This window comes from Lutra lutra, chromosome 7, assembly GCF_902655055.1.
Source record: "Lutra lutra chromosome 7, mLutLut1.2, whole genome shotgun sequence".
NCBI lineage: Eukaryota > Metazoa > Chordata > Mammalia > Carnivora > Mustelidae > Lutra > Lutra lutra.
The window spans coordinates 67,283,632-67,306,172 of record NC_062284.1 but is presented as its reverse complement, the minus strand read 5'-3'; the positions used below and the strand labels follow the sequence as shown (position 1 = coordinate 67,306,172).

The 22,541-nt window shown below is 41.2% G+C and overlaps 1 protein-coding gene across 5 annotated transcripts in view; it reads right to left on the bottom strand.

Annotated features, from left to right (window-relative positions):
- SLC12A1 (solute carrier family 12 member 1) overlaps positions 1-22,541 on the bottom strand; it is an 88,788-nt gene that overhangs the window by 12,992 nt on the left and 53,255 nt on the right. For all 5 annotated transcript variants that reach the window (XM_047738584.1, XM_047738583.1, XM_047738585.1 and 2 more), the window contains 6 exons: positions 20,969-21,075; positions 17,203-17,285; positions 5,407-5,550; positions 2,446-2,577; positions 2,096-2,207; positions 42-128 (listed from right to left, as the gene is read on the bottom strand). In XM_047738584.1, coding sequence (XP_047594540.1) covers positions 42-128; positions 2,096-2,207; positions 2,446-2,577; positions 5,407-5,550; positions 17,203-17,285; positions 20,969-21,075 — 665 coding nt within the window. The remainder of the gene's footprint in view (positions 1-41; positions 129-2,095; positions 2,208-2,445; positions 2,578-5,406; positions 5,551-17,202; positions 17,286-20,968; positions 21,076-22,541) is intronic.

Sequence of the window (22,541 nt, the reverse complement as noted above, 5' to 3'; positions counted from 1 at the left end):
GTACTGGGGGCAAACAATGGGTCTTGTTAAATGCTTCATACCTCTCTTTGTTTGGCTTAATGTTGATGTCACCAACGATATGGATATCTGCAAATTTGATCCTAAATTTGCTCAGAAGAGAAGCCATTCTGGAAATACAAGAGAGAAATACTTCATCGTTGCATATGTAACTATTTATAACTTGCATATGTAACTATATATAACTAATAAGAGTTGACGTCTTATTTCAGCTTCACAGTCAAAGGCTATGTTTAGTGTTTGACTTCCATCACTGTATATTAAATGTGGACCAAGCATATTCCACTGAAGGTAAAGACAGATTCATGTAAATTCAGATCCTAGGAATAGCAAACCCAACTCTGCATTCACATTTCAGGTAAGATAATACAGAGCTGTACATGTTTCTTTACCATTTGGGAAAAAAGAGAACAAGCTTTAACATTGTTGACTATTATCTTGCTGATCATTTTTAGTGTTATTGACAACGTGCTGACAAACTAATAATTATGATATATCATTATATATTGGAGGTTCTTTCCCTGGCAACTGAAATTTTTGATATAATTGCAAAGGTACAGAAAAATTGCAAGGATGGTACAAAAAAATCCCCAAATCACCAAGTGTTTATTTGATGTACCACCTTTTTCTCTTGCTAGACAGCCGTGTCTGTCTATCTACAACTTCCTTCTTTCTTGCTTGCTTTCTACTCACCCATCCACCTGCCCAGCTGGAGCTATCAGGCCCCTTTACCTATAAATACCTCAGTATTTCTTAAGAATAAGAACATTCTCTTATACAAACAAGGTATAAATTTTGAAATCAGGAAATTTAAAATTGATGCCATGCTGTCATCTAATCCACCAACCATTTTTAAATTTCATCACTTGCCCCGGGAAGTTACTGGAAGCTTTAAGAAAATATAAATTATTATAGCCAACATGTTAGTTGCCATTATAATATGACTCTCTTTAAGGGGAATTAAATATATATATGCTTAATATATATAATTTATATTATATGTGGATATATAAAATATATTTTGTAAAAGTATATGTATATGTATATGTGTGTATATATATAAAATCCTCCCAGGACAGGGGGAAAAACATGAAAAATTATTGAATAAAAGCCTGTCATTATTTTGTGATTTCTGGAAGGGCTCAGAACTTGGGCCTGCCATGAGGGATTCAGGGCTGCTGAAGGTCCCTCTCCAGATTTCCCCCAGAGACCTTTGGACGCACGGCGTTCCCAACGTGCTTATTGCTTCCACAATGACTAAATCATGCTCTCCATGACTAAATCAATGACAAAGATGCAAATTTGCACTCTGGAGACTGATTTTTTTTTTTTTTAATTATAAGAGTTTTCAATAGTCATCCATTTAAACTCTTTTCAAGCTACAGATGAGAAACTGGGCACCCAGGTCCAGGTCGTGGTGACTGTTGCAAGGCTCCACAACTCATGGTGGGCAGGGCTAGGATGAGAACCAGGTTCAGTGTCTCGGTTCTATTTTTTTTTTTTAAAGATTTTATTTATTTATTTGACAGAGAGGTCACAAGCAGGCAGAGAGGCAGGCAGAGAGAGAGGAGGAAGCAGGCTCCCCGCTGAGCAGAGAGCCCGATGCGGGGCTCGATCCCAGGACTCCGAGATCATGACCTGAGCCGAAGGCAGTGGCTTAACCCACTGAGCCACCCAGGCGCCCCTCGGTTCTATTTTTTAAGTGTGCGGTGCTGGAGTGGCCACCACAAACCAGCAGGTTCTACTCGCCCCAAAGAAAGTACTGGACGCAAATTCCTCTGGGCTTTTCCTTTCGTGGATACATTCGCTGGTCAACTCCAAGCAAACATTATACAAGGTAATGATAGTCCCATTCAAGACTTGAGATGAGGCCTCTGTGTGAAATTCCTTTTTGAAAAGCATTTGTGGCAGGGGATCAAGGGACATGAAGACAGACATTACAAGAAGTATGCAGATGACTTAATGACCAGAAAACTGGTCTGCTGTGTTTCAAAGAACACTTACAGTTCTTAGAATTAAAAGCATTAAAGTAACAGACATCCAAAGGGCTCTAACGCAGGAGTGATGAGTTACTTACGCAATTTTTTCTTCTTCAATGCGGTTGATCTTCCCCCCAACATAGATTCTTAATTTACAGTCTTTCCATTTTTTTCTGAGAGTCAAGATATAGGGGATAAGGAGTGTTAACCCTGAAAAAAGAATAAATTATGACAGAAAGAATGAATCTATCTTGCTGAAAGGAAATGAATGGATGGCTTTACATATTCATTCCCACATTCAATGCTCCTAAATAATTTAAAATCTTGGGAAAACACAGAAATATTGTTCTCCAGCTGATAGCGTTTTCATATACCTCCCTGTGCAGTTAGTTAAATTGATCAACATAGTAATTCTGCTCCCTAGTGTATATTCTGGAATTGTTTTTACCTCCATCATCAAACAACCACCACACATCAATTGTGCCTTTTCCTTGCTTCTTTTTAAATTGGGTGCTGGCTTCTACCAGTTTCTGGTTGAACTCCCCCACGTGCATTGACTGGATTGTGTTCATGCTGCTGTCTGTAATGAAAGAAAAAGAAATAGACCTATTTGTCTTTTGAAGAAAGAAACAAAATAACTTGCCAATAAATCTATTCACGAAAATAGAGGGAGGGTCATGAATTTGTAAGCTTTCTTATCCCTATGGGTAAACAGTGAGTTCGGAAAAGGGGAGATAAAGGTCAAGTCCCACAGTAATTTAGATCACTTTGAATAGTTCACAAGAATTTGGTATTGGTTTCATGATTACAGTTTTCGTTATAAAGCAGTAGCTTATTTTCAGGTCTCTAGTAATGTGAGGGCAGAATTATTACTTAGGCAGGTAACAATGCTATATGATCTGATACAATAGCCAAAATATCCCCATTTTTCAAAATTTCAGCTATAACTCTACTTAATCCTATTTTCAAATTTGCTTGAAAGTAGAAAATGTGGTGATTGATCTTCTAGAGATAAGCAATAGAATCAGAAGTGTTTCTTCATTAGAGCATTTATTTGAGTGCAGTTGGTGTCAATTCCATGAACGTCTGGATAACAAAGGTGGCTAGGGACCAGATGTATCTTGACTCTATGACCCTTTGGTCCCAATGTCAGCCTGGCTTGCTTTTCTGTTTTGGAGAAAAACTTGTGAAGTACAGGGAAAGCCTCTGAGCTATTTGAATTTCTGTGAATGAGATGGAGAAGCCAGGAAATATGGAGAGAAAAAATTCTTTCACTTGAGGTAGAGATAAGGGTGCACGGAAAGTATTTAATTTTTTTTTTTTTAATGGACTTTCCCTTCTATCAAGGATCCAGTGACAGTGTCCTTGGGAACTAGGCCAGTGTTTGAGCAGGACCCTGGCTCCTGTTTGCCAGCAGAGGTTTTCATTGCTCCACTCTAGATATTATTTCTCATTTCCACATCTTTTAATGTTGTGACTTTTTTGCTCCATTTCAAAGAGTTGGTGTCAGCAAAGTGCTTAGAGTCGAGCTGACGGCTGCTTCAGAGCTTCCTCTCTGATCTGAGAGGTTCTGAAGATGCTTTGTTCTGTCCTTTGCCGTTTCCATGTTTAGGGCCTGTCAGTTCTGAAGCAATTACCTTACATGGCTTCTCTCTCCCTAGGACTACTGAGAGAGAAAGTAAATATCTTTACAAAATGGACCAAACTCGACCCCCACTTCCATGCAAATCAAAGCCCCCAGAGGACCCAGGCATTAGTGCCTGGAGGTAGGGTCTGTCCTGATCTAGAACTCCAAACAGTTGTCAACCAGTGAAAGCCCAGAGAGGTGAAGGGGCCTCCTTGAGGGCTGCATTTGAAATTTGAGGTGTGGGAAATATAACGTAACATCATTTTGCTTTTCTGAGCAGACATGTTGACCTCAGAGGAATGCATTTCTGCCTAGAGATGTGTGACACAGAAACAGGCTTCCAGGATAAATAAGAAGTCACTTCTCATTAATAGGAACATGGATGCGTCCCTCTCCCATCAGCCAAAGAACAGTGTTGGGCTATGTCTTCTGAATTTTCCATTGCTTTTCCAGACTGTAACTAACATTGAATAATTGAATGGTAGAAGAGATTCAATGAATAGTTAACATTTCTCATGAATAAACCAAATAACTGAAAAGGAAAGAAAACAGTTAGCATCTAGATGGTCTTAGTCTAATATTTACACCCAAAGGTCCTGATGTACCTCCAACTCGAGACTCAAACGTATCATTTTTCTGGACAATGTCATGTTAAAGTGGACAATACTTAATAGGCTTTTCTATAACCTGTGAATATTCCAGAAACCCAAGGATATTTCTATTACTTGAAGAAGGGCAATGTTTACATTTCATGTTATTCTATGTAAATATATAGAAATATTGTATTACAGGTGAAAGTTTGTCCTTGGGCTATAGCAGGAAAACAAGCAAACAGAACCAAACCTTTCCCGGGGTATTAGAGGGGCTTATTGAAGGATCTCATTGAAAGGGTGGATCCTGTCAAACTAGACCAGAAGCCTGCTAAGTCTCAATTTGGATCTTGCTATTTGACTTGAAAACCCTCCCCAGAGAAATGATGTTTTCTCGGACTCACATCAAGTGATTTCTGTTAAGTGTAGGATTATTTGTGAATGTTAACATTCTAATTTTCTACCAGCAGAGGTCGCCGTGGACCTCATTAAACTCAAAGGGGCAGTGTTTCTGGAAAGAAAACGATTGTCAATTTTCAAAAAAGTCAAATGTTTGAATCACCTGTTTATAAGTTTTATAAAAAGCTCTCATTCTGTAGTCTCCCATGCCTGGGGTGCATAGTGGACTTTCAGAGATAAGTGCACCACTCAGCTGAAATCTACAGGTAATTAGTTTCAGCGAAGTTCCGAGTCCAAAATTCTGATTTGTGACAAAGATAGAAGGTTCTCAAAATTAGGGTTCTCATTTACTGTCCTAGTTAACTTTTAGTCTCCTGAAATGTCTGCAAGGGGTATATAAGGGGCATGTGTGTGTGTGTGTGTGTGTGTGTGTGTGTGTGTGGATTTATCTATAAATCCATTTGGGTATTGGTTCTTAAATTTCTATCCCCTTTCCATCCTAACTAAGAAATGTCCATTTTATGGCACTCAAATCCACGTAGGCACCATGAGACTCCCAAACCAAATATTATTATTTTAAAATTAAGTTTTTACAATGAGATGGCACAAAGGGCTTATTGTTACTGATAAATAACTTACATATTTCATCTGTACTAATGTCTTGAAAGAAGCGTCTTTCAGTCCTTTGCTGACTCAATGCCCCCAACATCTTAGACGCTGACTTCTGACCCCCATTAATACTCAAGCAGTGGCTCATTTCTGCATATTTCTTGTGAATTTTAAAGGTACTTACCTTTCTTAGGAGCTGGCTTAGTAATGTTCAGCTTGCTAGCTTTTTTAAACAAGCCTCGGATTCCTCCACTTCCTTCTTCACATTCGTTATCTTTGATAGTAGCTTCCAAAGCCAGCCTCTCCTGTTCCAATTTCTCTAATTCATCTAATGCAAAAATAAAAAAAATCGTTTACTTAACTCAGAGTGACAAACTTTCTAGGAGCAACTTATAAACTATTTTATTTTATTTTTTTTTTAAAGATTTTATTTATTTATTTATTTGACAGACAGAGATCACAAGTAGGCAGAGAGGCAGGCAGAGAGGGAGAGGTGGAGGCAGGCTCCCTGCGGAGCAGAGAGCCCGATGCGGGGCTCGATCCCAGGACACTGGGATCATGACCTGAGCTGAAGGCAGAGGCTTAACCCACTGAGCCACCCAGGCGCCCCTATAAACTATTTTAATATAAAAAACGGTGTTCCATTTGCAACGATATGGATGGAGCTAGAGGGTATCATGCTAAGTGGAAAAAGAATATTCCACTATATGTGGGACTTTAAGAAAGAAAACGGACGAACATATGGGAGGAGAGAGGGAAACAAACCATAAGAGGCTCTTTAAAAAAATTTTTTTAAAATATTTTATTTATTTATCAGATAGAGAGAGATCACAGAGATCACAGAGAGATCAGGCAGACAGAGAGAGGGAAGCAGGCTCCCCGCTGAGCTGAAAGCCCGATTCGGGGCCCGATCCCAGGATCCTGAGATTATGACCCGAGCCGAAGGCAGAGGCTCAACCCACTGAGCCACCCAGGTGCCCCAAGAGACTCTTTAAAAAAATTTTTTTTTTATTTCTTTACTTCACAGAGTGAGAAAGAGCACAAACAAGGGAGCAGCAGAGGGAAAGGGAGAAGCAGACTCCTCACTGTCCAGGGAGCCCAATGTGGGACTTGATCCCAGGACCCTGAGATCATGACCTGAGCTAAAGGCAGTCGCTTAACGGACTGTGCCACCCAGGTGTCCCCATAAGAGATTCTTAATGATACAGAACAAACTGAGGGTTGCTGGAGAGGAGGAGGGTGGGGATGGGCTAAGTCGGTGATGGGTATTAAGGAGGGCACTTGTGATGAGCACTGGGTATTGTATCTAGTTGAAGAACCACTGAATTTTAAACCAATATTGCACTGTATGTTAACTTAGTGAAACTTAAATAAAAAGAAAATAAAAAAATAAAAAAGCAATAAAATTATTATACATCATATGACTTTTTCCAAATGATTATTAAAAAGTAATATATAGGGCGCCTGTGTGGCTCAGTGGGTTAAGCCGCTGCCTTCGGCTCGGGTCATGATCCCAGGTCCTGGGTTCGAGCCCCACATCGGGCTTTCTGCTCGGCGGGAAGCCTGCTTCCTCCTCTCTCTCTCTGCCTGCCTCTCTGCCTACTTGTGATTTCTCTCTGTCAAATAAATAAATAAAATCTTAAAAAAAAAAAGTAATATATATCAACAAGTTATATTCAGAAAGTAATAACTAGCTTGGGAAAGCAGCTCTATGTGTTGTCATAACACATGAAGTCACTAGGTTTTTCTTTGTGAAGATAAGGCTTCATATTTACTAACCTCTTCATTCACTTCCAGCAAAACCCAAAAAGCCAGATCCACTGTATATAAGATCTTGTACACAGTGCACCACTGATTTCCTGACCGAAACGACTGGGTAGGATATTTGACAGCGGATGCCCAAATTATCAAAGTATACCGGGTGTGTACCAGGCACACGACAATGTCTCCTGAATTGCAGCATAAAACTAGACAAGAATTAAGGAAAGGGAACCAAACTTTGCCTTGTATGGGCTCCGAATTGAAATTACAGTGAAAAATGCCTACTAAGAAATTTCTTTTAGAGAAAGAAGACACAGGAGGCAGGAAGAGGGCAGAGGGAGAGGGAGAGAACCTTAAGCACCTTTACACCCAGCACGGAGCCCTCAAGTCCCTGAGATCATGACCCGAGCTGACATCAAGAGTTAAACACTTGACCGACTGAGTCACTCAGGCACCCCAACAATTCTTTCTGATAAGCAAAATACTTTCTGGAATGAATGACCAAAGTGAAAGAAAGAAAGGCTGAGGTTTCTGCGTGCCTGTCAGAGTTCAATAGCTAAGAAACATCTCGTGACACTCAAGTCTGGAGCAAGAGTCAAACCATGTCTGAGGTTGAGACCCACCCTCCAAGCTTTGATGTTGCCTCTGGCTGCCTTTTATCTTTTTTGGATTCTGATCGTGATGACAAATTCTTCGCTGCTATGTAATGCCTTGCATTCCTCTCTGATGTCAGCTTGCAGTGGGTCAGGGGAAACAGGACTTCATAAGCAGTCAGGGGACAGTGCTAAAGAATGACAGGCTTCCTTGCTTACACTGGCCAAGGTGGCCTCTTTTCAGATCCCCTCATCTTTCTTGCTTGCTGGGAACAGAGACTTAGAAAACGAGCAGTGTTCTGAGGAACAGAGTAGAAAACCTAGCTTCAGTGTTACAGAACACTGGTAGGGCTTCTGTAAATGTCAACCCTTGGAGCCTGTTGCCTTATCTATCCGGGAAGCGAAGCTATACAAAGTCTAGATTTATCAATTATGTACTAACTAAATCTGTCAGGACAGTCACATCCCTAGACGGTGTTGTTATTCAGCTCCACAGAATTGTCTGGCCTCTTTCCAGGTCTTAGCAATTAATCTTTTACCAGTGGCATGAGATTTAAGGTCAAATCACCCATGTGATTTCCCCAAAGCTTCAGAGGTTCTCAAGATCAGCAACTATAGAAAATCTGAGAAATTAGGCTGACGGTATTAAAGCTCAGACAGGAGTTGCTTACCCCTGACTTTCGAAAGGTGAACAGGAGCCGCATTGCATGGGGGGGTTGTGACCGGCGACAGCTCTGCGGAGGGCTTTATGTGACATGAAGCGAGTCATTTACTTTTCTTATGCCTCTGATTTCCTATCTGTGAAATGGAAAATTGTAACCCTTCCCCTTTCCAACTCTCCCAGCTTTGCGAAAAGAATAAACAACCGTTTCTGCAGGGTGCTTTGTGCCTCCTTAAAGAACAAAGCAATGATCGTGTTCTATAGGTGGCGTATTTATGCAACCGCTGGAAATGGGCTTAGTCAAGCAAAGCAAAAAGAGTATTTTGAGAAGCCCGGGAGTTATTTTAGCAGTTACTATTTTTTGCACACTCTTTGGGTGCCCGGCACTGTGCTGCATATGATTCCTTCCCAAATGGCTCTGAGATGGCTACTATTATTACTCTTAACTTTTTTAGATGAGGAAACTGAGGCTCAGAAAGGTTGAGTAATCTGTCTGATGCCACCCAGAAAATAACAGGGTTCAAATGCAAAGGCCGGCTTGACTCCAGATCCTGCTGGCTTCCCACTCTGAAGACCTTTGGCTTTTGGCTCTGTACTCTTATCTCAGAGTTGTTCCATTACCCTCCAACACATCATGATCAGGCGAACCTCGTCACTCTTGGGCGCGTGGTGTCATGCCAAGTTAGCCCCCCCAAATGACGGCCCCTCCCACATGCCATTTTAAAGGCAGGACCCTGAAGACATAGGTACAAATGACAGGCTGGCCCCAGGACAACAGGATGGGCAACATCACCCACTGGGGGATGGCTCCCTAACTGTTATCTCCTGTTTGGGGTGCTGCAGGGGTCCAGCTATGGGGTGACCTCTTCTTTGGTGATGTCTGGAAGGTGCATATTTGCGAGTTTCTTTGGGGGGGCAATGGCAACAGGCACGCTGGAAAATGGTTTCTTTTGCTTTCTTTTTTTGGCAAGCTCCCTCACACCCCGTGACGAGGAGCTAGTCGCCACGTTCTTTGTCCTCGAGTTTGGACAAAGGGAGAAAAGATAAATCCTGCTTTGTCACAGAGTCAGCTGGCTGAGTGAGCCGGGAACTACTCCAACTATTTGCTCAAAGGTATGTACACAGCCCATCCTGGACAGAGCAGACTGCAAAACCCCAGGCCCCAGGGACAAATCCAGACTTCACCGGAACGCGTCAGATCGGCAGTCCCCTCCAAGACAGCAGACAGAGGCCGACAGCGGCAGAGAGAGGTCTGTGCTACAGGCTAAGATCTGCTTGCTTGGTCCTCTTGGATTTTCCCATCCACCCAGTGGTCTGATCCCGTGCATCGTGATTTTACAAATTCCTATTAGAGCTAATTCTTAATCATTCCCTTTGTAGGTGATCTAAGGCCTCCTCCCATGCCATCCGTCCTTTCCTAATTTCAGTGCTAAGCAGAAGGGACGGTTTGATGATCTGTTCTGCACAACCTAGCTGGTGTACTGCTCGCCTCTGTCCACATGTGAGTCCAGAGCACACTCTGTCAAAACATTTCTTTCAACAAGAGTACAGGCTAGCCGACCTGCCAAAGTGTGCCATTGGCCACAAGGGGGTGAACCCAGGGAGTACAGTCGGAGAGGCAGGAATTGATTTCCACGAGGCTGAGGATAACAATCACTCATTCCATCACAACTGCATCTAATTCTCTGGATTCACAAAGCCCTTTCCCCAGAGAATCTTTTTTTTTTTTCTTTAAAGATTTTATTTATTTATTTGTCAGAGACAGAGGGAGAGAGAGTGAGCGAGCACAGGCAGACAGAGAGGCAGGCAGAGGCAGAGGGAGAAGCAGGCTCCCTGCCGAGCAAGGAGCCCAATGTGGGACTCGATCCCAGGACGCTGGGATCATGACCTGAGCCGAAGGCAGCCGCTTAACCAACTGAGCCACCCAGGCGTCCCTCCCCAGAGGATCTTATTTGATCCCAAGGCCAGTACTGGGATGCAGGCAGAGCTCGTGGCATTCCCACCATTTTACTGGGAAGAAAAGGGGCTCAGACAGTTCAAGGTTGCACAGCTGGGGATGCACGCTCCTGCTTCCAATTCTAGCCTTCTCCCTCATTCCCACCCTTCCTCGGCGATGCTCTCTGACTGCCAGTATCTGCCTGCTGAAGAAATACACGGTCTGCATTTTTTCTGAAGAAGCCGTTCCCCCAATTCCCCAACTGGACAAATTTTTATAATGCTTTACCTTTCCACAATGCTCTGCTCCGAACTTTATTCCAGTAACTACACTTGTGTGATGGGGAATAGTTTTAAGACACATGTTTATTTTATGCTTTCTGGACTGCAAATTCCTGGAAGGTAGCTTATGTCGTATTTCGTCACCTATGTTTATTGAGAGTTTCTTCTGTGCCATGTACAATGCCAAACATTTTGGGGCCGTAATATCCTTTCACGCAAGACAGTAAATCTGTGAGATAGGAGCTATAATTATTTCCAACCGGAAATGTGAAAAGTGAAACGGAAAAGATGAGTAATTTGACTAAGGCTGCACAGTCCAAAAGCATTGAGCTGGAATTTGAACCCAGGTCTGACCGATTTCAAAGCCTACGCCTAGACTTTTCACATTCTTCGTTGTGCCCGCGCCTCCCTACTCATACCTACCACCATGATAAACACTCAAGAAGAGTCTGTTGGAATAAAAGGACAAGTCAGTGCTATTCAACACAGTTCAAACCATTTGAAAGTATCTCCAGAAAGGAAGGGAAACAAAAGGATGGTGGTCAGGCATGGGTGAGTGAGTGTAAAGTACTGTGGGGAGGGGCTACAAAAGACAGTGTGGAGAAGAAGCAGGGTTATGCTGCATACAGAGTTATAAAACGAGGACCCGATAGAGGCTGATGGTACAAACCAGGATGGAATGTGACAGAAGGTAGGACAGGCAGGACTGAGCAGAAGAATGAGAGGCAAGGAAAGGGATCCTTTTCCTGTAAAGATCTACTACCTGAGTATCAGGTAGGAATTCGAAGCTTCTATAGTAGGTAATTCTACAGGTCTATCATGATTTATAAAACCACAATTCTAGGGGCACCTGGGTGGCTCAGTGGGTTAAAGCCTCTGCCTTCAGCTCAGGTCATGATCCCAGGGTCCTGGGATCGAGCCCCACATCGGGCTCTCTGCTCAGCGGGGATCCTGCTTCCTCCTCTCTCTCTGCCTGCCTCTCTGCCTACTTGTGATCTGTCTGTCAAATAAATAAATAAAAAATCTTTAAAAATAAATTTTAAAAAATCACAATGCTAGAGAGAGAGAGAATAAAGGTCTGCCTGTCTCTTATTCCAAGAGTAAGGGAATCCCTGAGGTTCTAATGATGGAAGAAAAAGCTTAGGCCTTTCTGTTCTCTCAGTCAAGGGGGTTTCTAACCAATTCTTCAGACATAACCCAAACAGTTCTCATAGTAAGAACGCTGAGCCCTGTCTTCATGCAAATGCCAAGACCACTTGAAGAATAGTTACCCCTTCTCAACTGTTTTATAAATTGGCATTGTATGGTAACCAACTGGAGGGACTATAGTTTGAAATTCAACTTACTCGTCATGATTGCCTCGAATGTTCTATCCCCAGTCTTTTTTTTTTTTTTTTTTCTTTAAAGATGTTTTTAGAAACAGGCGGGAGTCTACACATTACGATTCACTTTGAATCTCAAGGATGGAGAACAGTCAATTATCTGACAGCAGAAGAGGGAGCGGGGAAACCCACTGAGGAATCTCGTCCCCTCCCACTTCACAGCAACCTTTCTCTTTATTAATTATTAAATTATGATTCTTTCCTGGGTCAATCAGCTCGGAGCTGTAAATGCTCACATGAATCAACGTGACTTACCCCAGGTGAAGTCCCGCCGAATTGAAGGCAGGAAGCAATCCTGCAGTGGTCGTCTTCCAATCAAATAATTATTTACTACACTGCCATCTGTCTTTATTTGGCTAAGCCACTCCAGCAGACACGGCAGAATCCCCATGCTCTGAGATGGTCATAAATCGTGCAGTACTTACACGGAACACTTGACCGCAATAGACTGCGGATCACGTTTCATCATTTTATTCCTACCAGGACAATGCGCACGCTTTGTTGTAGTTGGCAAACTTGCTAAATACCTCTGGGAATCGAACAATATGAAATACTGCATTTTTTGGTGGTGTCAGGCAATAAATTAATTTATTAAGAGAAACTATCAGCCATCGATATTGGAAGATTTGCTGCGGTATACATGTTAGAATGTTATGAGCATCGATCTTATTTATATACAATAGTTATTCTCCTCACATAAGCCCGTGACACAGTATAGAAATAATTGTCATTAGCTGGTAAATTACCTATAAAGCTGATTTCTATTCACTGCTTTATTAACTACAGTATATGGGCACTCTGAATTGCTAATATTTCCTTTAAATTATAATCTGTGATGACACTGTGGTGCCTGTGTTGGAAAAGCTATGATGATAATCATTAACATAGTGTAATGCAATACTTAAGATTTATCAGGCTCTTATTAAGCCCTATATTACAGTATAATATAATGAAACGCAAGCTTATTTCTTCTAATTCAAAATCTAATATGAGGCTGGTGTCATAAATTACATAAACTTCAAAACAATGCATGGAAATGTGGCATAAAGTTAATTTCTATCATTATGCTGTTGTTTTTCTGCACGTTCTTCACGTAGTGGTACAACACCGTTTTTTGTTTACCCTAGATAATTGGTACTTAGAATTATTTTATTAGCATACAACTGTATTTTCCCTTTCTTGACTAAGAAGCAGAAAGATTTCAAACATCAAAGTTGATATAAATTGGATACATCCCATGGGAAATTAAAAGGGGATGCAGTTCACTGCCAGGATTCTTCCAGAAATACTACAAAAGTTGCTTGCTGTATCGCCTTACAGGACTAAATTAATGGTGCGCTTTGGCGGTTGGAGTGGTAAAGGTAGGAACATTATTTTCCAGCTACAACATATCTTTCGGCTCGAAGAGGTCAACATAATGTACAAAGCAAATGTGTAATCTAAACACAAATTGAATTTTGTATTCTCATTTTTTAGATGGGAAAACATAGCACAAAAGACAGAAAAGAGCACAGTGTAGAAAGTTAGCAATCGAACAAATCTCTTATTAGATTTTTGTAACTGTCCTTAATGTCATGTCTATCTTATCATAGATAGGCAGCTCCCCTCTCCCCCTTAAACGAATTGTTCCATTCCCATATCTCAGATTTCACCACTGGCTCTCTTTGTCTTAGTCATTGTCCTCTCTAGATCTCCTTAAAAGTTAGAATAGTGGTTTTAAACAGACATAGATTTGAATCTTACTTCTACCAATCGCTAGCCTTGTGAATCTTGGGGAATATCTCAATTTATCAGCTATAAAATGGGGACAAAGATAGTATTTTCTCTGTAGGGTAGTTGGGATGACAAGTGTTATATGTGAACAGGAAGCATACACATGGCACATAATAACTGCTCAAAAATGGTTAAGGGCACCTGGCTGGGCGCAGAGCATGTGACTCTTGATCCAGGGGTTGTGAGTTCAACCCCACTTTGGGCATGGAGCCTACGTTAAAAAAATGCTAACTGCTGTTGATGCTAATGTATTAAGTTCTACTAGAAAGAACTATAAATTAATCATGAACACTGAGTGGGAATTAGTATATCCATCTGGAGATGTAAAATGTCCATAAAAGAGAATAGGGGCATAAAAAAGAAGCCTGAAGGCTCCAGAGTATCGTCTTTGCTACAGTTTTGCACCGAATAGACTCTCAGTTTTACTTCTAAAGCTCTTCATACAGGGCGCCTGGGTGGCTCAGTGGGTTAAAGCCTCTGCCTTCTGCTCAGGTCATGATCCCAGGGTTTTGGGATTGAGCCCCGCGTCCGGCTCTCTGCTCAGCGGGGAACCTGCTTCCTCCTCTCTCTCTGCCTGCTTCTCTGCCTACTTGTGATCTCTGTCTGTCAAAAAAGTGAGTAAAATCTTTTTTAAAAAAATAAAGCTCTTCATACATAATCGTAGAGTATACATATCAGACAGTGGTTCTCTAGCCCATATAAATGCTTGATCTCCAATTTCGTCTTCCTTCTCCTCACTTACAACTCACCAGAACGGCTGCCTCAGAAAGTTCACCTAATCCTCTCACCGCACCTTCTGTTATGATGAAGACAATCCTACATGGCTAGATAGAATCTGGACCGTCAGGCACCAGCACTCCCAGATCTCTTACAGGCTGTTCCTTTCTGCTGAACCGATCAGCAAAATCCCGAGTCTCCTCTACCTGGAGATCAAATATCCCTAGACAAAACCTGGACAACCAGCGAGACTGCCGCACCTTCAAAAAGAACTGAGAGCAATTTATTTTCTCCTGTTTCAGGCCCCCTCTTCCATCCACGCCCTTGCCTTGATTCATCCTGTTCCTCCAGAATCTTACTCCATGGGTCATCCTTCATTTTATTTCACTAATTAATTAATTAATTAATTAATTTTTTACCTCCTCCTTCAATCTCCTGCATTCTCTTGAGCCCATTTCCTCAGTCTGAAAACATCCCCCTCTCTTCCATTCTGAGGTCAATGGGTCTTCCTATGGTCAATCTCCTCAATCTCATTCCTCTCCATTGCATACAGACTTTTCAAAGTGTGGTGGGCCACACCCATATTCTCTGTTTCGTCATCTCATATTTTGTGTTCAACCTACTGCAGTCTGGAGCCTGCCAACACCGCTCTGCAGATACTAGTCTCACTAAGATTATCTGTGCCTTGTTAACCGCATTTCATTCACCATCTTAGTGTGTTTCCTGCTCTGTCGGACAATAATGGTGATTCTTATTCTGAGCACACTGCTCCCATGGCTTCGGTGACACCACAGGCTCCTGGTTCCTTTCGCTTTCTGAAAGTTCCTTTCCTGTTTCTTCTTTGGGGTCTCTCTGTTTGTGTCTTGTGGCTCCTGACTACATGCACTCTTTGGATTATTTTTTCCAGTGTTGCTGTTTCAATTTTCACCTGAACTATGATGTCTTCTGTTATCGGTCTACTCGGCTTGCCATAACACATACCATAGACTGAGTGCTTAAACAACAGCTCTGGAGGCTAGAAATCTAAGATCAAGGCGTTGGCAGGGTGGTTTTCTTTCTGAAGCCTCACTCCTTGGATTGTAGATAGTTGTCTTCTTCCTTTCCTCTGGGCTTGTCTGTGTCTTAATCTCTTTTCATAACAACACCAGCCATACTGGGGTAACTCACTCTAGTGATCTTATTTTATCTGATTTACCTCTTAAAAGACCTTGTCTCCAAATACAGTCACATTCTGAGGTGAGGACTTCACCAAAGAATTCACAGAAAATAGTTTGGTCCATAACATCTCCTAAATCTGCATCTCCAGCTCACACTTCTCCTTTAAAACCAGGACTGTCTAAATGCCTACTGGACATTTCTGGTAAAATTTCCCACAAGAGATTATTTAAGCCCACTCTTCCTCTGTGTTTCCCATTTCCACAGGCAGCACCACCATTCATGTAGTCAGCCAAGGGGTCTTTTTTCATTCCTCCCTCTCCAGTATCCCACACATTCAACCAACCCCCAGATGTTGCTCTCTGGACCTCCGAAATACTCCTGTGCTTTCCTCTCCTCTCCATCCCTGGCTTTAGTTCAGGCTGTTACCTTCTCTGCCTTTGATTATCATACAAATCTTTTTTTATTTTTTATTTGCTTCCCTGTTTCTATCCTAGTCCCCTTTGAGTCCACGTACCCTCAATAAAATCTCTTCAATGGTTCCTCATTGTCTGTGGAACATGCCTCCACTTTTTAATATGGCAAATGAAGCTTTTAAAATTAGGATCTTATATCAGCAGCCTCAAATTTCACTATTGTCTGTTCATACTTTCTACTTCAGTAACATGAATCCGCTTTGGGTAGCCCACATATTCCATTCTTCCTTAAACTCGTGTATTTATACCTTTGCTGATTCTCTCCTCTTTGCTCAGAATGCTGTTCTTCAAACTCTCTCATTTCTCTCTTGCCTACCATTGTCTAGTTAACTCTACTCATCTCTAGAGTAATTTCTTCCAGAAAGACTTCTTGGAGTAAGAGGTCCCCCTCTCTTTCCCATAATACTCTATTGATATGCTTATTGGCACATGAGTGATAATGCCCATCCCCATTTCTAGGCTGTGTGTCTCTTGAAGATACAGACTTTTATTAGCCTTGGTTTACCTAGCATGGTCATTTACACCATGCCTGGTGCACAAGAGACACCTAAAAAAATACCTCTTTGTTTTAGTCTCAGTCATCAGTGGACTCCTTTTGAAGTTCATCTAAAGAGTTAAGTCACGAATGAGGGGCCTGTCCTAATAGTTCAATGACTCTTTAGATGTGTCCTTTATTTCATACACAAGAGGGTATGTTTAAACTCTTAAGATTAAACAAGTGTACTAAATCCTCTACAGGGAAAAGTAGAACCACTAATCTGAATTAGTGTTTCTGCCTTGGACTTAGATTAGTGATTCACAGCATGATACACTCAGGCTCATTTCCATGTTAGCTGCAAACCAGATCATAGTCTCTTAAAAACAAAATACATGGTTCTTCAAGGAAATAATTAATCTTTATTTTCTCAAACATCTTGCAGAAATTAATTTAGCAGTTATTTTACCAAAGGTTCTTATTTTCAATGATGCTGGCTTTGTGGTCTTGTGATAAGAATAATTTATGACTGCCCTGGATTACTCTCTATTTCTATATATTTCTGTAGCAGGATAAAGGCCTTTTATGTTAGCAGTGGGGAAAGCACTGGGGAAATGGACACACTTCAGGTCAGCACAAGGATAAGGAAGCTCCATCATTGGGGGTTTTGTCTGTGTTGTACACTGCTCTAACCCCAACACCTAGGAAAAGGACAGGCATGGAGTAGATGCTCAATAAATATTTGTTGTTTGAATAAAGAAAGTACATACCTTGTACTTGAAGAACCTGAGAGATGTCAAACCCTTGGCTGATTCTCACTATGACCACACCAATCTCAAAGTCAAACGCATCACTGAAAGTAGAAGCAAAGTAGTTAGGGATTTGATAGATTCCTTTAATCCTGAGGATTTGTACTAATAATAAGAGAGCCTAAGAGTCTCAATTCTAAGATTTTAATGTAACTAAACTATGAAAATTCACTTTAGACAAGAGCTGACGCCTCTTGTTAGTTTGGTTTTTTTTTTTCCCTTTCTGCCGTTTAAAAAGGTATTCTGGATAAAGGTAATTAATTCATTTACTCTGGAATCAAATTATTCAAATAGTACTGTCACCTAGAATTTTGATTAAGAACTTGCCACATACTTTTAAAATAATTGTTTCTTTTCTAATGTAAGCACATATTTAGAACAGAGAGTTTCCAGGCTGCAAAGACCCTTTGAAATTATCAGCCAAATCTCTACTTATTGAGAAAGTATCCTACAACATTGCTGACGTCAAGTTGCTTCTTAAAGATACATCCAGTTCCTCCAAAGAATGTTCACCATTGACTCTGAGCAGACCATTTGAAGCAATGCTTTTTCCTGACAATCCTTTGCCATTAAGGTTGGCTGTTGCCTTCTCTACACTCAATCCAACAGAATTAGGTTATCTAGAATCTGGTAAAGAAAAGCTCTCTTTCTTGTATGTCTATTCTTGTAGAATATTGTTTTCTCTGCTCCTAAAGTGGGTTAAACAAATTAGTACTTTGAGTTTATTTAAAATTTTCTCCTCGGAGGTTCCTTTGTTCAGTCTCAAATGGATCTAAAGCCTTCCCACTGAATGTCGCTCTCTACCAGAAATAATGCAGTTTGTGATTGTCTCACCACAGGCAAACAAGTTTCGATTAGCCAAAGTGAACCTGAATTTTCAAATAAGGATATAAGTAAATTCAGTATAATGTGAACATTCATTCAAAATTTAAGCCATAAGTGATCGTCACTGAGCAACATGGACCCATTCGAGCAAAAGTTGCTACAAAATAAATTTCTGAGAAATCTTGTTTCTATTTGTCGTTGCGTATAAAAAGTGGACCACGTGTTCCACAAATAATATTTGGGTCCTGTGTCAGGCAGGATAATTTTAAACCCTCCAAAGACATCTGCATTCTCATCCCTGGAACCTCTGAATATGTCACCTTCCATGGTGAAAGGAACTTTGCACACGTGATTAAGTTAGGGACCTTGAGATGAGGAGATTAACCTAGATTATCTGTCAGGGCTCTGTGTCTTTTATCACTGGCTCCTTAAAGAACGTTTGGGAAATAGGAGAGGAGGTCAGAATAATAATGAGAAGGATATGACCCATCAGAGCTTTGAAGATGAAGGAAGAGGGCCAGGAGCAGTGGGTGGCCTCTAGAATTTAGGAAAGGCAAGGCTAGGGATTCTCTCCTAGAGCTTCCAGAAGAGAATAGCCCACAGCTTAGCCCACACCTTGATGTTAGCCCATTGAATTAGTATCAGACTTTTAGCCCATACATCCATAGGCTATGAAATTTGTGTTGTTTTAAACCACCAAGTCTGAGGTAATTTTTTTACATCTGCCAGTGAAAACTTAACACAGATTCTAATTAAAATTAAACCATATCTAAGAATATTATAAACATTTAAAATCTTTTATTCAAAGAAAAATGAGAAATACTATGCTATTGTAATAATACCCCTATGTTAACAATAATACCATGTTTTTAGTCATAAAACAAAACAAAACTAAACTAAATGGAAGGAAAATATAATACAATGTGGACGTATGATTGTCTTCCTTCTATATTGACCTCACTGCTATGGTACTAAAGTAATTTAACTTTACTAAACCAGCTAAGTTTTATACTAGTACAAATTCTAGCCACCTTAACATTGAACTTTATTACCAAGAAGACCAATTATTAATTTGGTATAAAAGCCCAAAGTCTCCTTGGCCTAATATTACTGGGTTTGATTATTTTGGTCCCTATTAATTTCTAGAATGTTTGGGACAGTGGAGGTTGGAAGATCACCCCAGATAATTTTGTTATCAACTATTGGAGTTTAATCACTGAAGGTTTACATTGTCTTCCTGTTTGCTCCAATCCTTTTCTTCCCAAAGATGAGGAAGAAATTTCTTTCCTTTCCACACCTCTCCACCAGTGGTAAACATGAAATTTTACTGAACAATCTGGATCACAGAGAGCAGATCTGATCTATTTCCAAGAATGGTCAGTGACTGACTGTGATTATCAATATATCAAAATACTGGTTGTTGAGCATGGTAAAATTCTGACCCTGATCACCTGCTTTGGCCTTAACCTGCTGAACTCAAGGTACACAGCAGCATGAGGCATCCAGGCTTCATACCTTTGGGGAACACAATTTGGGAGGATGCATTTAATACACAGGTTCTCTATGTTAGGAAGATTTTTACGTGAATTTCTGTTTGGTCAGTAATGCATATAAATTTCAGAAGATGAAAATGGTCTTCTTATACGTCTTTTCAGCAAACTAATACTAGAATGCTTTTGTAATGCTCCGCAAATCTCCCCCAGATAATGATAAATACGATGCACGTTCTAGCGGGGGCCAGCGACACAGGCTGGTATAAGGAGTACTGTGTATGTATATGTTTGTTTTGAAGGGATGAGGATTTCTTTCCTGTGTATTACAGATTTTTAAAGTGCAGTCGGACTTCTCAGGGCACACTCTCTGCCCTGTGGTGTGGAATCAGAGCAAAGCCAGACTCCAGACTGGAAATGTTCCATTTTCAGAGCTGTTGACAAAAGAGGGCTGTTACCATAGCTAACATTGCCCCCCGTGAGACAAATTCGGTTAAACATGTTCAAGCCTGGAAAAGGCTCAGTTTTCTAGAATGGTCACTGAGGACACTCTGAGTCTTTCTGTATGTGAAGAATTTGTTTTCTCTTATTCAGAAGAAGGAACCAAGCCAGATAATACTTCGGCTCTACATATACTTTCGGAGGCAGCAGAGCATTGTGGTCATGAGTCTAAACTTTCAATTCAATAGCCCTGGGTGGGAATTCCAGCTCTGTCACAACACTGTCATTTTCTGCAGCCTAATTAATTTTTAACGTCTATATCTCTACTTATAAAACCACAACAGTATTTGTACTACAAAGGCCTCTCATGAGAATTAAATGGGATAATTCATGTCAAGGACACTAGCCTGCGATCCTCTAGTCTGTTTAGGACTATCATTATTGCCCTTGTCCCAAGACTTCCTCGATGTTTAGATATGAGATGTCACATTCCACTGAAAACTCACTTTTTGTTCTTAAACCAACACAGAAGCATCTATACATGACAGCCTCAGATCAGCAAATGGGGAGCCGAGGCTCTGGGGTAGTAAATTCCTGATCCAAGCCTCAGGAGAAGACAATGACACAGCAGGGTACACCGGCCAACCCAAGATTCTTGGTGTTCTGAATGACCATTTCCTTTCTCACCTAGCTGTCCTTTGCTCTTAATCTTGTGAATAGGTTTCAAGATTGTAATGCTTAATATTTACCTTTTCCTGTGACATCGAGTTTTCCCCATGCTGCCTCCTCTGATGCTATGATCCCATGCAGTCCTACTTGTGGCAGTTTTTTTTTCACTTTGGTAAAGAACTCAGGGTACCAGGGGAATGAATGCCCTCTTCTCAGGCAATTTTATCTACAAGACCGTCTGTTATGTACTGCCCTGTTTAGTGCTTTGTAAACAAGAGCATGTCTCGAAAGCCATCACTTACTGTATGATTCCCACATAGTTCTCAATCTCTGTCAAGGGAGCTTTCCTCCAGTTTTTTTTATATCCAATCACCAGAGTGTTTGGTTTCATTCTTCCTAAGCCCGAGGCCTAAACAGAGGAGATAAACACATGGACAATCCTTTCCATACCAGGAAACTACCACAGTAAATGAAGAATAATGTCCACAAGAGCACTGAAGTAATGTCCGGAAGATTTCTGAAGATGAGATTACATTTTAGTGCATGTCCTTCATGCCCGTACCCAAGCATAAAATAGAAAGATTAGTTCTAAATCATCTCAGCCATAAATGGATTTTAGATGACAGAAATGTAGCTTTTCTAAATTAGCAGTCATTTGCATTTCTTCTGACACACTCATTAAAATGGTTCAATAATTTAAAATCAAGTGAGGGTCGGCTTAACCACTGGCATGCATGTTGTAACTTAGTGGTTCAAAGCTCATTTCCACCCGTTTTACCCATAAAGTCATTAGCAATAAAATCCATGTTTGGAAAAATGCTTAGATGCAAGCATCACTGAAACTTTAACTTCCATTATTTCGTGGAGAGTAAGTGAGCTATGTCTCCAGGACCTAATCCTCTCACAGGACAGTATCTTGAACAGTGATCTTCCACTGCAGTTTTTACTCCCCCCATTAGGTGGTGGGATATGGCCTCCGGTTAATTAAACTTCACTCAGCAATATTATTGAGCACCTATTAATTGCAGAATGTTATGGTGGGTGCTGTGGAAGAGCAGTGAGGCATAGTCTTCGGCCCTAAAGAGATTAGAATACTGTGAAGGAGGCAAGATATACACAGATAATTATAATTCAAGTGTACAAGCCGTAGGAGCTCCTATGGAAGCAAAAAGTAAGAAACCTTGAATTCCAGCTGTGGACTCATGGCTGGCTTCAAGGGAGAGGTGAGATCTCACCATTACAAGTTGGTGAGAGGTTGACAGGCACAGAAAGGAGAGTGGAGGGAGTAAAGGAAGGACACTTTTGATCACAGGAAGAGTGAAACCAGTGACCAGAGTGGGACATGTTAAAGGGGGCAGTAGCAAGCAGGAGAAGATGGGAATCAATGGGAGGGTTCCTGCCGCCATATTTGTTGTGTTTCTCCCAGAATTGTACAGGTAGCAGGACAGCTCCTTAGCGCTCTCATTCAGTGCTCAGCAGGATGGAGTTTGTCCTTTCTGTGACTACAGTCTGGGGAATGTGATCATTCGTCCTGTCCCTTTTTTCCTTTTTTTAATATTTTATTTATTTATTTGACAGAGATCACAAGTAGGCAGAGAGGCAGGCAGAGAGAGAGGAGGAAGCAGGCGCCCCTCGGAACTGAGAGCCTGACGCGGGACTCGATCCCAGGACCCTGGGATCATGACCTGAGCAGAAGGCAGAGACTTTAACCCACTGAGCCACCCGGTGCCCCTTCCTATCTTTTTGTCCTCATACTGGACTATACTCCACTTTTCTTTGCGCAAATCCAAGTGAACAAGCTTTCTGCATTGTTAATTTTTTTTTTTTTACAGTTTCTTCCAGAGTCGTATAACAATTGTTTTCCAGACCCATCTT